Source organism: Necator americanus, chromosome X (assembly GCF_031761385.1).
Source record: "Necator americanus strain Aroian chromosome X, whole genome shotgun sequence".
NCBI lineage: Eukaryota > Metazoa > Nematoda > Chromadorea > Rhabditida > Ancylostomatidae > Necator > Necator americanus.
The window spans coordinates 20,437,862-20,459,661 of record NC_087376.1 but is presented as its reverse complement, the minus strand read 5'-3'; the positions used below and the strand labels follow the sequence as shown (position 1 = coordinate 20,459,661).

The window sequence follows — 21,800 nt, the reverse complement described above, 5'->3', positions numbered from 1 at the left end:
TTTTCAAACATCTAACTGAGGAACGTTCCTCGCCAGAACGTAGTCGAGCTGAAGTTTAAGAGCCTTCATCTTCCGCTTGCGCTGCTGTTCAAGCGTTAAAAAGGTTGATCCCTTCCACGTGAGCTGATGGCGTCGATGGTTCCTCTTAAATGTGGAAGCGATGATGAGACCCGTCTGTTCGCACAAGTCGACCAGACGGTCATCGTTGTCCGATGTGCGCTCTGCTGCATAATACCATTTTCCCAGCACATCGGATTGCTGTGCGAGTCACATCTTCGCATTTGCGTCGGTTCCGACAATGACCACCTGCTGGCTTGGTATTTTAGACATCAACGCATTGAGTTCATCATAGAAGGCGCCCTTACTGTTGTCCTCAGCGGTTTCCGTAGGTGCGTGAGCACTTACGATCCAGAGTTTACGTCTTCTGCGATCCCGCTGTCGTAGAAAGGCGCATCTAGACAACGTTGAGCCAAATTGCTCCACCAGGTTCTTGTAATCGTTCCTCACAGTTATCGCGCAGCCACCTACTTTGCTCTCATCAGCATCGCCGCAGTATATGGTAATTTTCGATGCTGATGAAGGGCCGATCTCTCATGCGTGTTTCCTGCAGTGCAGCAAAAGGCACATAGAGTTATCGCAGAAGTCTGGATAGAGCGGTTTGTTGGAGTTCACTCGATAGTGTTCAACAGTTCAGCGTGACGAAACGAATGGTTGTTGCTAAAGATTCCATGCTCCCTTCAGGCAGTTGACCTTTCAGGTTATGGACTTTGGCGGTGTGCTGGACAACAGCACCTTTTTGCAATGTATGGGAAGCTTTCGCAATATAACAGTGCAGGTTATATAGCTCGTAACGTTCCCAATGCGTACACTCGAACGGCTGATTGCGTTTAGTTAAAGCTGGCCACCACGTGCAGGTAACAATCAGACTCGTATACGCGGCCCCGATATATATATATATATAGATATATATATATATATATATATATATATATATATATATATATATATATATATATATATATATATATATATATATATATATATATATATATATATATATATATGATAGTACACAATACAATGCCTCCACATTTTAATGGCACCAAAGGAATACAAATGTAAAATTAAGTTTGAATATTCTCCAAGTGAAGTACAGACCCCATTGAAAAGGAAAATATTAGACCTTTTATCAGCGCTTAAATTTCTTCAAGAAATGGGCGAAAAAAGCGTTGTGAGGAAAAGAAAAACTCAATTCTGTAGCCTCAAATTATAGAGAAAAGTTCAAATTTTTTTTTAAATTTTATCAACTAAACTATCGTTAACTAAACATTTATTTGAGCTATTAACTAACTCCGCACAACCGCATTTTTTTTTTAAGGAAAAGTGAACGAGTGTTCAGAAGTGTTCCAATAATCAGTAGGCTTCCTATTTAGGCATTATATTACACTTCCAGAACAGCACCTGGATCGGCACTACTGTTGAAGCACAACAGAAACAGGAAAATGTGGAAAAAGTGCAACAGATTGAAATATTTATTCCTGCATTTCCATCTCACCGTTATATATTTCCTAGACATTACTTTTTTAACGATTTTATTCCAGATTTTACTGATGTTACCTATTTAGAAGTAATTATTTTGGCTTTGTTTCCAAAGAAATGTATTCCAAAGGAAATGAGGTTCCGAAGAAATGTTAGAGAACTCAATTTAAGTATGGCAAGAGAAGAAGATTCGAGTACAAAATTTTTTAAACGTTTGATTTTAGCATTACGTGAACACAAAGGTCTAAAACTGATCGCATCCAGCTTTTATCTTTTTTAACGCTCTGCAAAGACTTCGTTTGTTCGTTTGCTAATTTTTCCTATCATTTATTTCTACTACTCCGTTCCATGTAGTTTTTTTTTCTGTTTAATACCAGAAAGCTACCTCTTCGTTTATTTTTTTTTTATCATTTTAAAACTGCTCAGATTATTGTACGCGTAGTAAACCTTCGGATTCTTCTTTTGGTCCTGTTAAATCGATTCTTCTCAACACTATCACATAATAATACAATCACCATGCTCTATAATAACGCGCTTAGTCTGTGTGCTTGTGTGCCAGGAATATACCCCATAATGATGCAAAACTCTGCACCGGTGATGTGCTCAACCATAGCCATGCAACTGATAGGCGAGCACTCTACCACTTGACCACTGCTAAAGTTATCCAAGTTTGTTGGCTTTGATAAGACAAGTTTGCTTCTGTCATAAGTTAGTGAGCGTAAATAAATTTTTAAGTGAACGTATACTTTCAAATTTGCAAACTATCATGCTATATAATCACGGGCTTATCATGTCACGTTTGTGCGTCTGTGCATGTTTGTGTTCAAGATATTCCAAAAAGAAAGGGAGACGAATACTATGGCGTCGGTGTGGTGCGCTGGAGCCCTAACGCGGTAAAATTGGGTGAGACGAGTTCCACTGCGTCGGATTGGTGCGCGGCAACTCCAACGCGACAGAATGGGTTTCTACGATTCCTTTGCATATCTATTTCCCAGCATGTCTCCTTGCTGGGAAACAGATATAAATATGATATGATATGTCTTCTTCAAAAAGAGGAAACACACGTACGAACGGCTGCTTAAATGCAATATATAGAAGCCAACAGTTTACGCGATCTGACGTAGGACGTTATGTTTATCACTACGATAGTGATATTTACGTCGTTTCATGTTAGCACATCGTTCTTTGCTAATAGTTGAGAACGGAGGAAACTCATACTACGAATAATGTTTCCAAATTGTGGAGGTTTGAGAGAAACATAGATGTTAAACCAAGTTCTATTGTTTTCCAAATATAGAACTGTCGCGTTTAGGGAAACACCATAAAATATTTCATCTATACTTTAATTTTTGGGTAAAAAATTGAAGAAAGCATTGACTGAAAAAAAAGAAAATTCTAAGTTTACAAAAAAATGTCGCTACTGTCATTTTTTACTGATCGATGAAGACGAGCGAAGCGAAAACCAAAAAAAAGCCTCAAGTCCGGCTTTAGCCAGACGTTCAAGCTGGTAATCTAATAACAAAATCCATATTTGTGCTACTGTTGCTTTTCCTAACCCTGTCCGTGTAACTAGAGTGCATTCAACCTCAAGCTTTCATACAGTATGCACTCAGTAGTACATCAGCATCACATGTACTGTTCATCAGCATAAGCAAGTGTCAAACGCGATTTATGTTAGTTCGTTAGCTTACTGCTATGAATAGTGCCAATAGGTATTTGAAAAATCGACCGAATGTTGTTATTGTTTTGAAGACTTGTTGAAGGGAGATATTGTTAACACAATTACCTTTGTTGAAGAATCTTACCATAGCTCGCTCTATTTTGGAATCGATTGCAGAAGTTGATGTTTGGGCCGTAGTATTCAAACTTGCCGAACAGCTGTAAACCATGGGCATAAGACTAAAAAAAGAGTGAAGAATACTTGAATTGGAATAGATGCTCAACACTAAAACCTCACAAGCAATGCAAGAAAAGGAAGAAAACATTTCCCTGTAAATGTCAGCGACCTCTTCTATAAAAAATCTATTTCAATAATGGAAGTATGTTTCTGGTAACTAGCTTAAAACTTAATAATTTACAATTCATCAGTTGATCGAATACCGAAGGTGAGAAAGCCGGTATAAGCAGAGCGCAATGTTTTTGTATTACTTATTAACATATTTAAATAGCCAGTACTGTTTTCGTTGGCCTGAACATTTCTTCCATTCGTCCGTTCCCCCATCCAAGTCCATTTGTACGTAACTTTTACAGGTCTACGTCCGTAATGCTCACTTAGCTGAGCGCCATCAGTGCAGTCCATCTCGTCGACAGCTACCTCCGACTGAGGACGTTTTATTACCATTTGGAGATTCACTTTAATGCTATTTTGGGACCACTAATATCGCTTCGTCTCATAATGTAACCCATCAATAAAAAAATTAAATAAATCAAACGTATTTCTCGACAAATCAGTAACGAAAAGTTCATTTCGCAGAGGTTTCAAACAACTTAGCTCTTTGTTTTTAACAGATTGAATGTCACTAAATGAGAGATTTTTGGAGCAGTAAAAATTCTGTTGGGCTGCAATGGTAACGCGTTGCGTGAGAGCCCTGTCCAATATGGGTCGCCAAACCAATGCCCCAACTTGCAACCTTGCTTGGTGAAGGGGAACGCGCAAAAATATCTCTTGCCCATTTTGAAACGCAGGGTATCTTGATTGAACTTTGACCTTCCTTGTATCTGGTTAAAAAGCTTTTTGACCGTCGGGGCATTTACTGGAATACCCTGAAAAATTGGCTGATTCAGGTTCTTTTTTTATACTAATTTGTACCATTATCCATAGTTTATTTACAAATAGTCTTTAGTTCAGGAAAGAACTAGTGTTAGGCAGTAATAGACGTTAACGTTAACAGTAACGTTGAATGCAAGAGACTCATCTTCTACTCACCTGCACTGAAGACCGTGATGATGACAGGTGGAGCTCACCTGTAGGGCGACTTCAAACCTCCTACCTTGCACATTCCAGTCACTCGACTGCAGGCTTTTGGCCGGACCGATGTGCGGGATACAGAAGTATTATGTGCCGGTCCTGGCACAGCAGAAACACGGAGTCCATCCCCTGAACCCATCTGCGGGCAGGCATTACGTCGCTTTAGATTCGCAATTAACGTCCTATCCGGCACGTGGGGACGCGCCACGTAACCTCGCTACCAGCCGACTGTGATGCCTCTAATTAATCTAGGGATTGTAACTGTAACCAAATATAGGCCAGATCTAATTACTCACTCACGGCACAATGAATAATCACTGCGGTCACTGTTAGCAGCAGAATAAGAACAACAAGTTTGTATTTAACTTTAGACACTGCCCTTAATTTCTTAGTCTCTTCGATTACCAGTTCTCTCCTTCGTGTTATCTCTTCTCAGAAATTGTGAAGTTTCTTATCAACAAGTTTATTAATAATAATATTTGTTCATTTTTTCAAAACGCTTCTTCTATAATCTAATCTCTAATCTATAACTCAAAGAACGTCGAGTTTGGGAAGTACTGATATAGTTTTCTATTTCTCCGAAATGAAACTACACGCGATGAGTTGTAATGATTGTGGGAACCTCACTGCGTAATGAGAGAGAAAAAGCCGAGCAGAGAAAGAAACTATTATTTTTGGGGGTGCACACATGAAACAAGGTACATCACGCTTAGTGCTTGCTGGCTACGATGCCCCACGTCGGGTCGGGCGGCGCTCGCGCGTTGTTACGACTATTTCTTTTATCTCAAGTAGAGCGCATTCTTTAAAGAAAACCGTTAACAAAGAAGTTTAGTACCATCCAGTCCTTGTTATAGGAGGATGTTTATAGCATGCTGCATAATAGCGCGCTTAGTCCCTATATTAACACTGGTGTGCAAAATTTAAGGATGAGAAAAGTGAAGTAACATAACATATCAGCAACTCTGTGGAAATAAATGAAAGTGCGGGACCATCTTGCGAGAGGTCTCCCGGCCCTGCCACATGAGGCAGTTGAAGGAATGGGGAAAGGCAGCGGGTGTCAATCAGCAAGCGGTTATTTTGCATTCTGGTAGTGTTCTGCATTAGAACATGGCCGGAGACAACCTTTCTTTGCCCGAGAACCCGTATATTGTGTTCGGCTGACACCCGCAGACACAACGAGTTCGCACCAAATTGCGATGGTGTCAAAAACATAGAGACTGGACCAGCAAGGAGTGAGGTCGCATGCTCTTCCTCTTTCTGTTTTTTTTGCAGATTCAGTCTGAGTAGTGATTCAGGACTTGCCAGACGGCTTATTCAGAAATTCGATACACGCATGCAGAGAGTCGCTTTAGTAGTATCTAGATGTTTACATGGTCTGACGAAGGATCTTTATCTTTGGCAGTATGATGATGACGTTCAGGTCATTTCGTCCCAGCATGTCGTTCCATGTTAATTGTTAAGAGAGAAGGCGAGAAAAGCTGTACTGTGGTGGTATAGGAGGAAGATAGTTGCAAAATCAAGTTTGAATATTCCTCCGATGTAGTGCTGACACCAGCAGCAAGTATGCCGCAAAACCTTTCAAGATTGCCTTCTTACTTACTTGGATAATTAGATGACCCGTCTTCACTGGAAGTGGGGGCCCAGCATCTCTTCCACTCGTTTCGCTCCCTCGCCATTGTCATCCAAGATGTTCTCAGGTTTTGCGAGTGACGTTGACGAGGTCCCCGAGCTGTACTCCAGCTGGGCCATCCGTGTAGCGAACACATCACTCCATTTCCTCGGTGGTCTCCCTCGAGGGCATTTATCATCTCTTGAGTTCCACTCCAACCTTCTTTAAGCCCATCTATTGTGGATTCTTCTCATAATGTAACTTGCCCATCTATGCTCTGCTTTCGAAATATACTCCGCTTGGTCGTGAAGACAAAACATTGTTCGAGCAGAAGAGACCAGCTAGGTGTTGTGTGCGCAGATTAAACTTCAGAATACATCTTGCAAAAGCTCTGGAAGTAGCTTTCTGGACGTGGCAGCGGTGTCTGTCCACGTCTCCGCTGCGTGATAGAGCGCTAAAAGAACTGTCGAGTCAAACATATGGGCACGGAAATTTTAGTCTGTCAGTTCGTAGCTCTAGGTCTGTAGCATCCCTGACGGGTGCAAATGCTGCCCACGCTGCTCTAATCCTTCTATTCAGTTCTTCCTTCAAGTCGTTTTCCATATTCATAGAACGTCCGAGGTATACGTATGACGATGTTTCCACGATTTGGGAGCCTTTAGGTTGTGCTCTTCCGTCCTCGCAGTAGGCGTTCTTCATGAATTGTGTCTTCTTTCTGTTTATTCGCAGTCCTATTATTTTCCTTGCTTCGTTCAGTTCCTTGATCATTGTTTCTGCTTCATTGGTACTTCTCGAAAAGAGAACGATGTCGTCCGTGAATCGAAAATTGCAAAGAAATCTTCCATCAACACGTATTTCCCTTTCTTCCCGAGAAAGTGATTTAATTATCCATTACAATGCAGCCGTGAACAGCTGTGGCGATATAGTACCACCTTGTCGTACCAATTACCACCTTTCTTATGGATGTGGTGAGGGGCGCTGGAAAAGCTGTATTCAAGTGGTGCATTGATCGTAGCAATTGGCTAATGTCCTCACATGCGACACGTCCACACCTTGATCGACCAGCGCTGACAGTATTGCATTCGCTTCTACGCTGTAGATTATGCGCGTGAGAAAGGGATTCCACTGGCCTGGGATCCTTTCTTTTTGAAGGTAGGAGGTCATGTGAACCGCGCTCCATTCATTTCTTCCAAATTGGGAATCCGTGGTAAAGCTTTACTAGTGAGGATGATCGGGCTTGACACAGGAGTTGATGAATGGAAGAAGTTCGAGTTGCATCTCTCTGTAATGATTTCCATCTGATGACGAGAAGAGGTGCGAAACCCGCTCAAGAAGGCTGCTAACGGAATATTATATTCGCAGAGATCCGTACATCACTTCTTCAGACTTCCTTGAGCTTCTTCCAGAATCTTTTTCTGCCTGTATTTCAAAAGATCCTCCTGCAACGCGTTTCTGCAGCTAGTGTTTGCTACTAACCGTTTAATGTGCGATGCATTCGAATCAAGCCTCAAAGTCCTTCTTCTTTCGAACAACTCCTTGGTGATATTCGAAATTCGATCCAAGTGTTTCCGTGCGCAGCTTCAAGGCTCGTTTAGCACACGCTCGTAATCCTCAGAGCAGCACCTCGTAATCCACGTTTGGGTCCTCCTCGATGTGCCAGTCACCTTGGGATAAGGAGTCCTCGAGAACGCAGTCGTCGTAGGCGACTTCGTGTGGCTAATTCGTGTTTTTGCACGAAGGAGACACCGATACGTGAAGTAGACAACAACACCGGTTTGTGACTATGTGGTCGACCTCCGCACCAGTTGCGCCATTGGGCCATTCCCATGTCCACCAACGATGATCTTTCTTTATGAAAACAGAATTCTTACGAAAGAGACGAGCGGCGGACAACAGCCCAGCGAGACGATTGCGATTTTCATTCCGGTCCCCTAGTCTAAATCTTCCTATCCTGTATCCCTCTTCTATACACAACATCATCTTGCAGCTGTGCTTGCAGAAGACTCCGGTGTATAGCAGCAGTTAAGGAGTCAGAGACGAGATGCAGGGGATGCACAAAGGAATTCTACCTTCACGTGGGATCCTCACTGTGTTGTTCGTAATTCGATTGGATGTTAGATTTCAATCTCGAGTAACCGTTTGAACTAGCTATGCTTGTGGCTAGTTTTAGTGATTCTTCCCGTTCTCTACCCCCTGTGCACATTGCTGTTGCTGTTTTGGTCATATTTCGGATAATTGCCTTTTTCATGCCATTAGGATGGGCTGACTTTGCGTTTATCAGTGTGTTTTTCCAGCTTTCCTTGCGATACCATTTCACACTTGCAATGCCATTGTTTAGTTTTATTTGAGCATTTAAATAAGGCAGCCAACCACCTTTTGGTTGTTCTCGAGTGAGTTTTATGTACTGCGATCGTTCATTCAAAGTTCTAAAGCATTCGTCCATTTCGGATTGCGTTGATGTTATAATGAAGCAATCATCAATATAACGGCAGTACATCTGTGGATGACATTCAATCACTGGTTGTTCTATTCTGTTCATAAAGCAAACGGCAAGATCTGGAGCAAACCTTTGGCCCATAGCAAGTCCTCTTATTTGAGAGAAAAATTTTCCTGACCATTTAAAAATGTTGCACTGGATGCATTCGTTGATCAGGATCATTATACGTTGCTTGCTTAGTTTCTATACTACGGCCGTGTCTATCTAGCATTTCAGATAACGCTTGTAACGCCTGTTTGGTTTGAAAATTTGTGTAGAAAGACGTCACGTCAAATGACTCCATGACACAATTTTTTTCGAATCTTGCATTTTTAAGACGTTCAAGGAATTGTGAACTGCTCGATAGATGAGAAGACACTTTGGTAGTAGTTGACTCACAATTCTATTTAGAAACCAAGGGAAACGGTCTGTTGGCCCTCCTACGCAATTTATTATTGGCCTTATTTTATATGTCTCCGCTGACGTTGAGCGTAGGTCGTTACTTGAAAGCTTATGCGTTTTAATCAGACTGTAAAAAACGGGGTAGTTCGGTGTTTCTACTTTTAACCTGATCAGGAATCTTTCGTCAATCCCAGCAGATAGTGTATGCATATTATAACGGGTATTATGCTCTGCACATAAGTGCATAATATTACATACAACAAAATAACTAGTTCTTCGCCAACTAGTTCTTCGCCAACTAGTTCTTCGCCAACTAGTTCTTCGCCAGTAGATAAAAAAGACGCGGAACTGTGTGTTATTCACATTTTGTTATGTCACGCCTCAATTTGATCCCTATTACAAAATCTAGAAGTCAATATATTCATGTGCACGGGCTGTATCGATTGTGTAATTGAAGTTAGAACTCCTTAAAAATAAAACTACAGTAGTTTTGAAAAACTCACCTGTGGCTGACCTTTGGCAAGACTGATTCCGAGGTAATTGCGCCGCAAAGATGTATGATTTTTGACTTGAATACATTCTTTGAAAAGTAAAATGAAAGTTACATATTCGTAATAAGCGTACTATTTTGAACAATTTGGTATCTCTCAAAGCTATAAATCAATGCCTTTAAGATGTTGAGAATTTGACTGAAGCAACATGTTTCAGGCCCAGGAACGATCGACATTAGTAACTTAAAATTTTTTTGTTATCAAATCTGCAAGAGAAGTATTTGATGTGGGATGCCCTTGTCTCTTGATTTTCTAGCTCCATAGGATTTTCCGTTTTGTGCATTTAAAATTACAACATCGATGTACGACATTACTACATTACATTATTTTGATTTTTGGAAGATCATAAATCGTTAACAAACAAAGTATGGCTTCGCTCTACAGATCACTTTAGAGAACAATTACAATTCTGTGGTTTGTTTCAATTTCTTCTAGAGTATGTATCAGCCGCGGTCACTTCTGAACCCGTAAAGATGAGGAGTTTTCATGTGATTTTACAAAGAGCTTATTTTTTTGCGATCTATCGAAACTTTTTCAAATATCAAATGAATATATTTTTCAGATGGAAGAGACCTAATGAGTAGTGTTGACTTCGAAAAGTGTTATGTAATTCAAAATTTCATCACAGAGTTCACGGAGGGTTTTTATCATTTAAGTATGCCGGCCTACTAGGTATCCTAAGTCACACACCAAGGTATTGTTGTGTTGCCGCATTGATTAGTGCATTTAAAAAGAATAGAACAACTATACACAAGAATACTTATAAAGAATAGAAGCACTTGTAGAGCCATATTCTTCAAGATTTTGTGTTTTATTTTTGGAATGTCCTAAAAAATTCCTAGAATTTTTTGAAATTAAGGATTCTGATAATGAAAGTGGGATCCTGACCAACTATACAGCTGCACATTCCTGACGTAATTTTAGACCCCATTTTGGAACTCCTACTCAGATTTATATTGCAGTAGTTCCTCATTTTTTAACTTAGTTTGTTCGGATGCAGTAATCAATGCGGCAACACAGCAATAACTTGATGTGTGGCAGGATCGTCAAGGCTATAGATTTTTGGCTCTGAGAGATAACAGTTTGTTCAGTTCATTTTTGGCTGTGAGAGATAACAGTTTGCAATGGTATGCACGTTCGGGTATGTAACTATCATTTTACTCTTCAACGTCAAAAATCATAAATCCTTGGGGCACAGTTATCTCGGATTCAGCCATGCCAAAGTGAGCCACAGGCAATTTTTCCAAAAAGTACTTTAGTGATAGATTTTAAGAGTTCTGTATATATACAATCGATAGATACGTGCATACGAATATACTGAAGCGTAAACTATATAATAGAGATCAAATTGAGGTGTGACATGGAAAAAAAACAAAAAAAAAACACTGATCCTCATCTTTTTATCTTCTGTCAAAGAATACGCGATTTTCATTTGCACTGTATCCATGCAACTGTATGACGTGTTCTATTTGCGCGTACCAGAGGCAGTGTCCTTTCAGCTAACCTTCCACAATGGTTAGTGCAAAGGATAAAACGCCACTACACTCCAGACATGAATGCATTTGAATTGCGCCATTTCAATTCTTCAGGTTTCTCACATTCACAAACAACTAGATCTTAGATCACTGGAAATACCATTTTAATACGTATATACTCCTTGGACATATCTCCCAAAAATTTGACGATTTTCCACAGCGTCGAGTGGACCAAACTGTTTTTTTACTACATTCATGCATGCACCGCTACTAATTTGTGTCCCAAAATCCGTCGCAAACCGGAATTCTTGGAAGTGGTCAAAATTAAATTTTGAAAGTACCATTCGAAAGTAAATGAGCTGCTGATTTCAAATATACTCCAAGAATTTACTTTTGACAAATGTGTGGCTTGAAGACGGGCAAAGTTTCCTCAAGCCCCGTTAATTACTTTCACACCTCCGCAATCCTGCCATTGGCATATCTCGCGGATACATTTGCATGGAAGGAAGGGGTGTTCAGGTTTATTTCTCAAAATTGGACAAAATGTTTATTACATCCGTAATCAGGAGGTCATTTAGAGCATTTTGATACCCCACATCATATGTTGGTTCGTAATTTCCATTCTCTTAAGAAATTTACGAAAGTGCTCCATCGAAGATTAATAAAAAGCCATACTTTCCAAGATGAGAAATATCTCCTTGGAAATTTTCCAGTGAACAACTTGCACTTGACAATAGCTTATATTGTAAGCTTCTAGCTTTGAAAATGTCTGGTTTTTCCAGTGTCAAACTTACAACATTACTCTATTTCGTTGTTTGGTCCAATTTTTGAGCAGCTGTCAACGGCTTAGAATTAACGCTTAATTCTCGTGATTCAGTACTTGCTTAGAACTCTCCTCTCTTTTTCGAGAAATGAATTAGGCGCCAACATTGGATGACAGCTGGTCATGGTTGTCGAGTGACCGAATTGGAGAAAATTTTCGTCTGTTTTCACAAAAAAAAACAAAAAACAGAAATTTTTGCAGCCTCTATGAATTTTTTCAGTAAATCAAATACCCAGTTCTTCTCACAAAGAGACGCTCTTTCGAATGATGTTGAATTCACTTTTTACAAACTTCAAAATTTCAACACTGACTCCGCCCTCTTATAGAGCAGGCGATATTCTATAGCTGGAATGGTTATCGCAGCCCAGGCACGGTCTGCCAGGCATCTCACACCTTCGATGGGTGAGTCCTCTGGCGATTCGGCGTCACAGAAAGACAATAATGTTTGAACATAAATGAACGGTTACGAGAATTCTAAAGAGTTCTTATTTGTAAAAACAGCAGTGATAATTTGAAACGACTAGGAAGGAAAATGACTGACGAAACTACACCAAGAAACAAAAAGAAGAGGAGAGAGAAGAAAAGGAAGAAGTGAATATTATTCGAATTGAACTGCAAGACACGAAAAAAATCCAAAAATTAAAAAAGTTACGATTTTTTCTTCCATAAAACGTCTTAATTTGTTACATGTCTGTCTTTTTCAGGAGGTTTGTTTCGTTTGTTTGTATTTCTTTCCGAATGTTTGTGAAATTGAAGCTGTATAGTTCTGATGACTGAGAACTCTTTAGAATTGTTGTCACTGTTCATTTATGTTCAAACATTATTGTCTTTCTGTGACGCCGAATCGCCAGAGGACTCACCTATCGAAGGTGTGAGATGCCTGGCAGACCGTGCCTAGGCCGCGATAACCATTCCAGCTATAGAATATCGCCTGCTCTATAAGAGGGCGGAGTCAGTGTTGAAATTTTGAAGTTTGTAAAAAGTGAATTCAACATCATTCGAAAGAGCGTCTCTTTGTGAGAAGAACTGGGTATTTGATTTACTGAAAAAATTCATAGAGGCTGCAAAAATTTCTGTTTTTTGTTTTTTTTTTGTGAAAACAGACGAAAATTTTCTCCAATTCGGTCACTCGACAACCATGACCAGCTGTCATCCAATGTTGGCGCCTAATTCATTTCTCGAAAAAGAGAGGAGAGTTCTAAGCAAGTACTGAATCACGAGAATTAAGCGTTAATTCTAAGCCGTTGACAGCTGCTCAAAAATTGGACCAAACAACGAAATAGAGTAATGTTGTAAGTTTGACACTGGAAAAACCAGACATTTTCAAAGCTAGAAGCTTACAATATAAGCTATTGTCAAGTGCAAGTTGTTCACTGGAAAATTTCCAAGGAGATATTTCTCATCTTGGAAAGTATGGCTTTTTATTAATCTTCGATGGAGCACTTTCGTAAATTTCTTAAGAGAATGGAAATTACGAACCAACATATGATGTGGGGTATCAAAATGCTCTAAATGACCTCCTGATTACGGATGTAATAAACATTTTGTCCAATTTTGAGAAATAAACCTGAACACCCCTTCCTTCCATGCAAATGTATCCGCGAGATATGCCAATGTCAGGATTGCGGAGGTGTGAAAGTAATTAACGGGGCTTGAGGAAACTTTGCCCGTCTTTAGGCCACACATTTGCCAAAAGTAAATTCTCGAAGTGTATTTGAAATCAGCAGCTCATTTACTTTCGAATGGTACTTTCAAAATTCAATTTTGACCACTTCCAAGAATTCCGACGGTTTGCGACGGATTTTGGGACACAAGTTAGTAGCGGTGTTGTATGTACATGTAGTTAATGAACTCACCTACTGTTCCAAAGATCACAACGACGGAAGTTAGCGCGGATGCGCACATCAGGCGGGTTCAACGATAGTACAAGGCCCTTCTTCAGCTTTTCATTGCGTACTTTACGAACAATTCGATAATTATCGGCTTTGCCTACAATAGTTTCTTTTTTTCGTTGTTACGGCTTTCATAGTGAAAGAAATAGACAATTCCCACTTTGCAAGTCACGGTTTTTTTGTGAGAACAATGAGTTGTCGTGTAACATCATGCTTGTGCATGGAGGTCCAGCTCTTGTTCTGGAGAACGATGGTGTTGACTGAAATCTATATTTCAATTTTGCTGCCCCACACTAAGAGTACTGGAATCGTCAATCAGAAATAAGAAAGATTATCTGAAACGTTTTTTTTCAAGTTCTCTCATTTCCCACTATTACCGTGTCTCTGAACTTTGGATTATTCTGACTAGTCATAACCTCGTAACCTCGGTTTTGCTTTAAAATGCTGTTAAGAACAAGCCAGTGAATGCAGGTCACAAGTGAAAAAAAAAGTTTTACCAGAACTACCTGTGCAGCACGCGCATCCACTAAAATGGTCAAGCATCATGGAGCTAAATCTTTCACTATACTAGAGTAAATTTTGAAAACTTCAGCTAATAAAAAAAACGGCTATTCAATTCTACAAGACGCGAATCGTGTTGAGCCCACCAACGCTCTTCAGATACAAGGAGTACACAGCGAGAGGTGATTATCCCACAATAAATGAAGAGAGCTAAGAGAAGTGTAATTCAGTAGTTACGGAGCGGTATCATGCAGATCAGAGAAGGCAGGGAAAATCTGCGAAAGCTGTACAACGAGATATGGGACGAGTACAAAAACTGCAAAAGTAAATCTGGAAAGTGAGATTCAACATTCGAAATAGAGCAAACTGAAGATGAATCTAGCTGCAAGCAACTGCTGCGGAGGCGAATGACCTCATATTTATGCTAACTTCTCTATTAGACGAAAGAAGATACACTCTAGACAGACTGAGTGTAAAAGTTGGTTACACTACCCGTTGTTCAAGAAGTGAATGTCACAATTCTGACGAGATAGAAGTCCAACACACGCAAAACGATGATGGCGAACATACTAGCAACCATAATGGGAACCGAATACTTCAAAGTCATTATTGCCGAACTCAGTCGATTCGAGAAGGACCAAACAGATTAACTCCGTCACCGATCGATTGAACCTCATGAGGCATCACTACCAAAATTTCACGAAGATGCTGAAGAGCTTGCGGAACAATGGGCGGTTTTCGAAACGCTAGTTCACAAAAAGAAGTTAGTTGTTATAGAAACAAATCTTACTACTCAATCGGTGCTTGAGAGGAAGAGGTTGGAAACTGAATCCAAAGAACTACAACTAGATCATAAAGACATTGCAGGAAAAATATTGCAATAAAACTACAAATAGGTCTCAGATAATGCTAAAATTGGTAAATAAAACCAGCAAACAACTCCGCAAGCAGCTGTTTAGCAGTTTTTGATCGAGTCCAAGGTTGGTCAACCAAATGAAATCGACAAGGTATGATGTACGAAATAGCTGTGACCCCATATGATACGAAACCATATTAACTAAATTTTCACAAGACATCACAAAACCTTTTCTGATATGTGGCAGAAGACTCGAACAATCGAGGACCTTCTGGTGCTGATGAAGAAAAATGTTACCGCAAAGGGCCATATTGAAGGCAGGCCAGGTAACTCAGTGAACAACAAAGTGAGTATTTTAAGAGAGAAATATATTAGCCAGCGACCTCCATCCAATGAGTAATGCATTTTTTGCCACAAGTGTCATCATCCACCACTGTTGTGCAGAACAATGACAAACCAGAACGGTCGGCACAAAACAATTAAAGAATGCTCATATAACCGTGGCAATTTAGGCTGCCAAAAACCAGACTGCTTTCGAAACTGCTGACCAAAGTACCATCCTAGATTTTGAATGTAACAGCTTAGGGAATGATGACTTGTTATGGATGAGGCATTTAAAAAGAGATAATGCAAATGATCTCATGTTCCAGACTTTGACGAAAACGATAACGCCGAAACGTTAGCCGTAATAACAATCTTGGCTCTTGCATTGTTTGTTAACAATCTTTGCTCTTGCTTCAAGTTGACAATCGACAAGTTGCAATCTCTGTGCCAAGATTCAATGAAGGTCGAACTTTCGCGCTTTTGCTGTTTTGTTTGGTGGGATTTGGAGAGAATCATCTACTATGAGCTCCTTTTATCGCGCCAAACACCTAATTTCAACCTCTACTGCCAACGACTGACCGAATTGAAGCAGGCGATCAACCAAAGGCGGACAGAATTGGCCAATGGAAAAAGTGTTCTGCTCCATCAAGATAACGCTAGGTTGCACACATCTTCAACGATGTGTCAGAAGCCCCGAGAGCTGGAATGGGTAGTTTTACCGCACCCGCCGTATATAGCAGACCTGGCGCTAGGTGAATATCACCTTTTCAAGGATTTGAGAAATGGATGACGGAACAACACTGGTCTCAAGAGAGGCTTGTGAAAATGTGGTGACCTAGTTTTCTGCCAATAAGAACAAGGACTTCTTCAATTTAATTACGGAATTATGAAACTGCCACCAAAATGGACATCAAAATGGTTATCAAACGAAACGGCGCATATTTGATCAGTTATTCCTAACTATCTTAACTTCATCGTCGAGACAGAGCAAAAAATGCTCAGAACTTTTCAATTCAGCTAATATAACGCACCCGAACATTGCATTTATAACTTAAGTTCACATGACAAGTGAAGTGAACATTTCGAATCGCAATAGGTAAAACAAAAATTAAGGAAATGCTTCATTCACCGATTCTGGAGCCAAGGAAACGGTGATTGAAGAGACAGTAGCCGAACTTTTTGACCTACCTAGACATACAAATGAACTGAACTATGTTCGGAATTGGTATTGAGGTATTGGTTTGGTTTGGTACATATTGAGTATTTCAAAGGTCACAGAGTACATATGAGAATTTGTACAGTCTATGGTGAAGTGATTGACATTAAAAATCAAACTAAACTTGCGATCACAAGTGGGTTTCCAAGCGTCAACCTCAGCCCAGTTGTCGAATTTCAAAGACAACTGTGTTTGTGTGGCAAACATGGAACTTAGAAAACAACATCAAACCACATATTCTAGTAGGAGTGGACCACCATCATGATTTAGTAACTAGTCCTTCCCTACTAATAAAGGCCCTTAAGCGACCTCTATACCGCAAAACAGTATTCGGACTGGCGACAAACAGAAAAGGGGCTGTTCATACAGAGAACAAGAAGGGCACTCTGTGCTACGGGCCCAGTACTGTACACGAAAACAGCGAACAAGAGCGTCTTAAAAAGGAGACATGATCCAAAAATAACTTGACGAAGGTTCAAACAGAATTTCATTCGAACAAGGGCGCACAATTGCTCCGTATACTTTGAAAGAGAACACTTCTAAACTTGAAAATGACTATGCTGTAGCTGTGCGCAGCTTGATTGCTGCAAAAAATGCTCCGGCAAAACCATCTGTAGCGTGAATGGTACAACAAGATCCTCAAAAACAACGAAGAAACTGATTTTATCGAGCAGTTTGAAGAGACTGAAATTAGCGCCGTAGGAGTCTACTGCAGTCCCGTATTTTTCTACTGTATTCTGGCATTTGAAAAGCGAACAAGAAAGCGCCTTTGAGAATATTTATTGATGCTTCATCAAAGCGAAAGGAAAAACTATACTTAAATGACGTGACGCACGAAGGAGATCATATTATGTGATGATGCTAAGATGACAGATGACAAGGTTGAGGTGCATTTGCCTAGATTGCAATGTACCAGCACTAAAGAGCAATCAATAACGTGCTAAAGACCTGACTTTTGCGACCACCATTATCTCCTCACAAAGAGTCTTTTAGAGAATCCACACGTTAGCCAACTACTGCCATTGTTAGAGTGGCAGTGATGACTTACTTGAAAACGATGATATCGACCATCCCAACCAAACGTTTAATGGTTAGAGGGCGTAAGAGCAATTGGCTAAGTCGTTCGGCCATTTCGGCAACCTCGTTCGAACTGGCTCCTCCTCCTGGTTCATCAGCAGCTCTAATTTGTGCCGTAATTTTCACAGCTGTAGCATTCAAATGTAAGAAAGTCACTGAGAACTTCAAGAACGACAAAAACGCACATCTATCAGGTAAATGTGGTGCTTCGCGGGTTTCCCGTCATAACCAGCTTGCACCTTCTACTATTCACATACTTGACTTAATCTGCAGAGCTGTCCGCACGCAGCTCTTCTCTTCTCATCATCATCTTCTCTGGGGTGCGTCGTCCTTAAACATAATCGAGCATATCCTGTTCGATCTTCAGCTAGAGTTTGCACAGGATCTACCCATCAGTCGCTATGCCGCATGCGGCGGAATTTCACGTCTCGATTGAACTGGCTGTCAACGCTAAGCGTCTTCAGATCTTCCTTCACCACCTCCGACCAAAACTTTCTTTCACGACCAGGAGCCCTTTACCAATTACGATCTGGAAGTATCCTAAGAACAACTTGAGCAAGACGATGAGGTACTTCTCATAACGTGACCAGAGAAGCGAAGGCAGTTTCCGTGACTACTTTAGGGGGCCGGGCAGGATGTTGACGTTCTTCACGTGTCATCCGCTGGTACACCAAGTCCACTTTCCCAAGTCACCGATCCGTACATCATGATAGGACGAATTGCGGATAGGGAGACTTGCAGCTTGGCTTTGTAGTCGATAGGGGCCGACCACAAGCACTTTGTCAGTGAGTCGAATGCCGAATTAGCTTCAGCGCATCTTTGCTGAATATCTCTCTCGTAGTTGCCGTCGTTTTCAGCATATAGCCCATATAACAGAACTCATCCACGAGTTCGATAGCTTATACGTCCTCCCTGGTTCTCGTTGACATTCTTGAAGACCCAAATCTGCTTCCATTTATCAGGGCGGAGTCGCAGACCGAGACTCGAGACTCACAAAGAGACGTGCAGACGGTGCTAGAATGACATCAACATGACACTGCTCAACTGTTCTATGCATTATGTCATCGACAGCAAAGCTGAACAGAAAGGGTTCCCCCACGGTCTATTGTCGCACGCCAGTTTCTACTTGTAGTTCATCCGACTGGCGTTTGAACCGCAGCAGTTGTTCTTCTATTCATGTTGTTTACTAGGCTTACGAAATCTAGTGGAATTCCATCGGGCGAAGCGCATTGAGAAGACGGCCTCGGTGAGTCGTCGAAAGCGGCTTCGAAGACTAAAAAAGCTAACTGTAGAGACTTCGAATACCACTGCCAGATTTCAAACACTTTCCTCACAATGAATGATCAGTCATTGATCGACCAGGGCGAAAGACGGCTTGCTCGTCACTGGTAGTTTCTTCGCGATGTCGGATTAGTTGATCAAGGGTGGTTCGCTTGAAGATCTCGTACATTATACGCAGCAATGATGTTCCTCGATAATTCTTGGGTTCCGTGACGTGAGTTCCGTGGATAGCCTCTTGTGGAGAGCAATTGTAAAAGCGTGCCTCTACGAGTCAGTATCTTTTGTCAATCCATATTGAACGAATGATCTTCGTCATCTCACCGATCCTGGGAGGAGGAAAAGATTTCAGCATTTCTGCGCTAGTTCCACCGTCTCCGCCAGATTTTCCATTGTTCATCTCTTGAATACAAACAAGAACCTCCGACTCCGTCGGACTCCGTCGGACTCCGTCGTCGCTGACCGCCGTATATGTCTGTGTTTGAGCGTGCACGAGTTCAGAGACTGACGGCTCTCGTCGGTTCAGCAAATTGTTGAAGTGTTCCTTCTGGGTGGCAGGGTTGTCTCCGCGACAACGAGTCCGTTGGCAGTGTTCAGAGGAACACCTCTTTATCTTGCCGCTATACACGTCCATTCATTGTCACGATCACGTTTCAGCTGACGACGCAATTCCCTTTTCAGATGCTTCTCCTGGGTAAAGTCACTAGTAGTGCGGGTAAGGCACACGGAATTGTACGTGGATATTGTCTTCGCAGATGCAATGGAGAACTTCTTCTTCGGTTTGCAGCTTCTTGAATGCATTTAGTGAAAGAGGCAGCGTCAACCATTCTCTTTCTGATACTTAACCCAATATTGATTGATACTCGTTGGCGGAACTTCTTTCTATATTCCTCGTTTTCCAGACATGCCAAATCGAGCTTCGCTTGATGTTGAGCCCCACGAGTCCTTTTCTGAAAACACACTATGATGTTGAGAAGAACTGATCGGTGGTCGGAATCGAATGCGACGTCCCAGACAGCTGTTGATTTTCGGACTTCTGACAAGAGGATGTTCTTTGTCAGGATGCAATCGAGCTGAGGCTTAAGAGTCAGCATCGCTTTCGCTGCTCTTCTGGCTTTAATAAGGCTGCCACGTACGCTGATCGCGTCGATGATTCCTTTCAAATGTGGATGCAATGATGAGGTTTGTCTGCTCGCAAAGGTCTATCAGACGATTTTCGTTGTACGATGTTTGCTCCATGGGATAGAAACATCTTCCAAGCCCATCAGATTGTTGTTCAAGTCCCATCTTTGCATTCGCATCAATTCCGGCAATTACCGCCTGCTGCCTTGGTGTCTTGGATATCAACATATTGAGTTCGTTATAAAGTGCATCCTTGTTGCGGTCCGTAGCGGTCTCGGTAGGGCGTGAGCAGTAACGATCCAGAGTTTGAGTCCTTTGCAATCCCGCAGTCGTACAAAGGCGCATCTTGACGACGTTGATCCAAACTTCGCCACCAAGTTGTTATAATCGTTTCTAACTGGTATTGCACAGCTTTCTACTTTCTTTTCATCAGTTGTAGTTGGCGTAAATCTCGATATTGATGAGAGGCCGATCCCAGATGCATGTTTCCTGCAATGATGCAAACGGTGTTTGCAGATATCGCAGAAGTCTAGATAGAGCGGCTTGTTGGAGTTCACTTGACAGCGACCAGCAGTTCAGTGTAACGAGACAGATGCTTGTCGCCAAAGATTCCATGTTTCCTTCAGGCATTCGACTTTTCAAGTGATGGGTTCTGGCATGATGCTGGACGACAACACCTTTTTACAACGTATGGGAAGCTTTTGCCATATAACAGTGCAGGTTATATAGTTCGCACTTTTCTAATGCGTATACTAAAGTGCTTGATTGCGTTTAGTAAACGCAAGGCCACCACTTGCAGGTAACAGTCAGACTTGTATACGCGAACACATACCCTCAAAGCACCATCCATAGCTTCACAAATACCTATAACAAGGAGGGTGTGCGAAGTGATCAGATGTCCTCAATCCCTCACTGGAGTACCTAACATAACTTGGAAACAGATGTAAATTTTCAACGAAACACGATTCACCTTATCGTCTTCGCCGTATGCGCCTGTCAAAACAGATGCATTTAACATGACTGTAATCTCAATTCTGAAACTGGCGAGTGTCATCGCAAACAAACGGTTTAGGATGTAAAAAGGCGCTTCATTGTAACGGATTGTGCCTTTTACATGGAAGATCCAACTCAGCCTCATAACTACATAAAAAGAATCAGTTGTAAGTGCAGTAACTCAGTTAACAACTGCCTGTGTCCATACGGCTCAACTGGTACGCTTCGAAACAACAGCGATGCAGCACTACCTATAGGTGATGTCGGACGAAATCATAGCCATCAAATACAACGAAGAAGTGGTCGTGAGATTAAAGTCAAAAATTCTCTATGATTCAGCTTGAGCTTGAATTAATTGAGAATCAGGATTGCATTGTTAAAGCCACGAGTGTTACCGGATGCTAAGATTGGTCCAAACGACGCGCAACTAAAGCTAACATGCGAGTTCCCAGAACAAATGTTGTTCACAGGCTATGTGAGACCAAAGACTCAGGTGTGAACCCAGATACGGTAAGTTATCAGAAGTCTGCCGTGATGGAAGAATGTGCAGATTAATGTGGTTGTAAGCATGTGTTTTCATAAGAAGTTTGTGCTAACAGGTAATCTTTGCTACAATAAACATTTGCAAAACTCCTCTTCAACCTTCGACCACCACTCTCACACTGTTGATTTGGTTCACTACTCGTTTGCTCACACCG

The 21,800-nt window shown here is 41.3% G+C and overlaps 1 protein-coding gene across 2 annotated transcripts; it reads right to left on the bottom strand.

Moving 5' to 3' along the window:
* Positions 1–3: 3 nt before the first annotated feature.
* On the bottom strand, positions 4–20,454 carry RB195_024409 (uncharacterized protein; the record flags this gene model as incomplete). 2 transcript variants are annotated; one of them, XM_064212173.1, is made up of 11 exons in its annotated part: positions 4–224; positions 3,326–3,417; positions 13,700–13,832; positions 13,896–13,975; positions 17,681–17,837; positions 18,381–18,531; positions 18,704–18,785; positions 19,044–19,254; positions 19,312–19,389; positions 19,950–20,066; positions 20,124–20,454. In XM_064212173.1, the coding sequence occupies 11 exons, from the start codon at positions 20,452–20,454 to the stop codon at positions 4–6; spliced, it is 1,653 nt and encodes a 550-aa protein (XP_064068053.1). The 2 variants fall into 2 exon arrangements, with proteins under 2 accessions (XP_064068053.1, XP_064068054.1); XM_064212172.1 differs by lacking the exons at positions 4–224; positions 18,381–18,531; positions 18,704–18,785; ... (1 more) ...; positions 19,312–19,389; positions 19,950–20,066 and adding exons at positions 268–454; positions 529–644; positions 15,976–16,087 and having other exon boundaries at positions 3,345–3,417; positions 13,896–13,995.
* Positions 20,455–21,800: the final 1,346 nt, after the last annotated feature.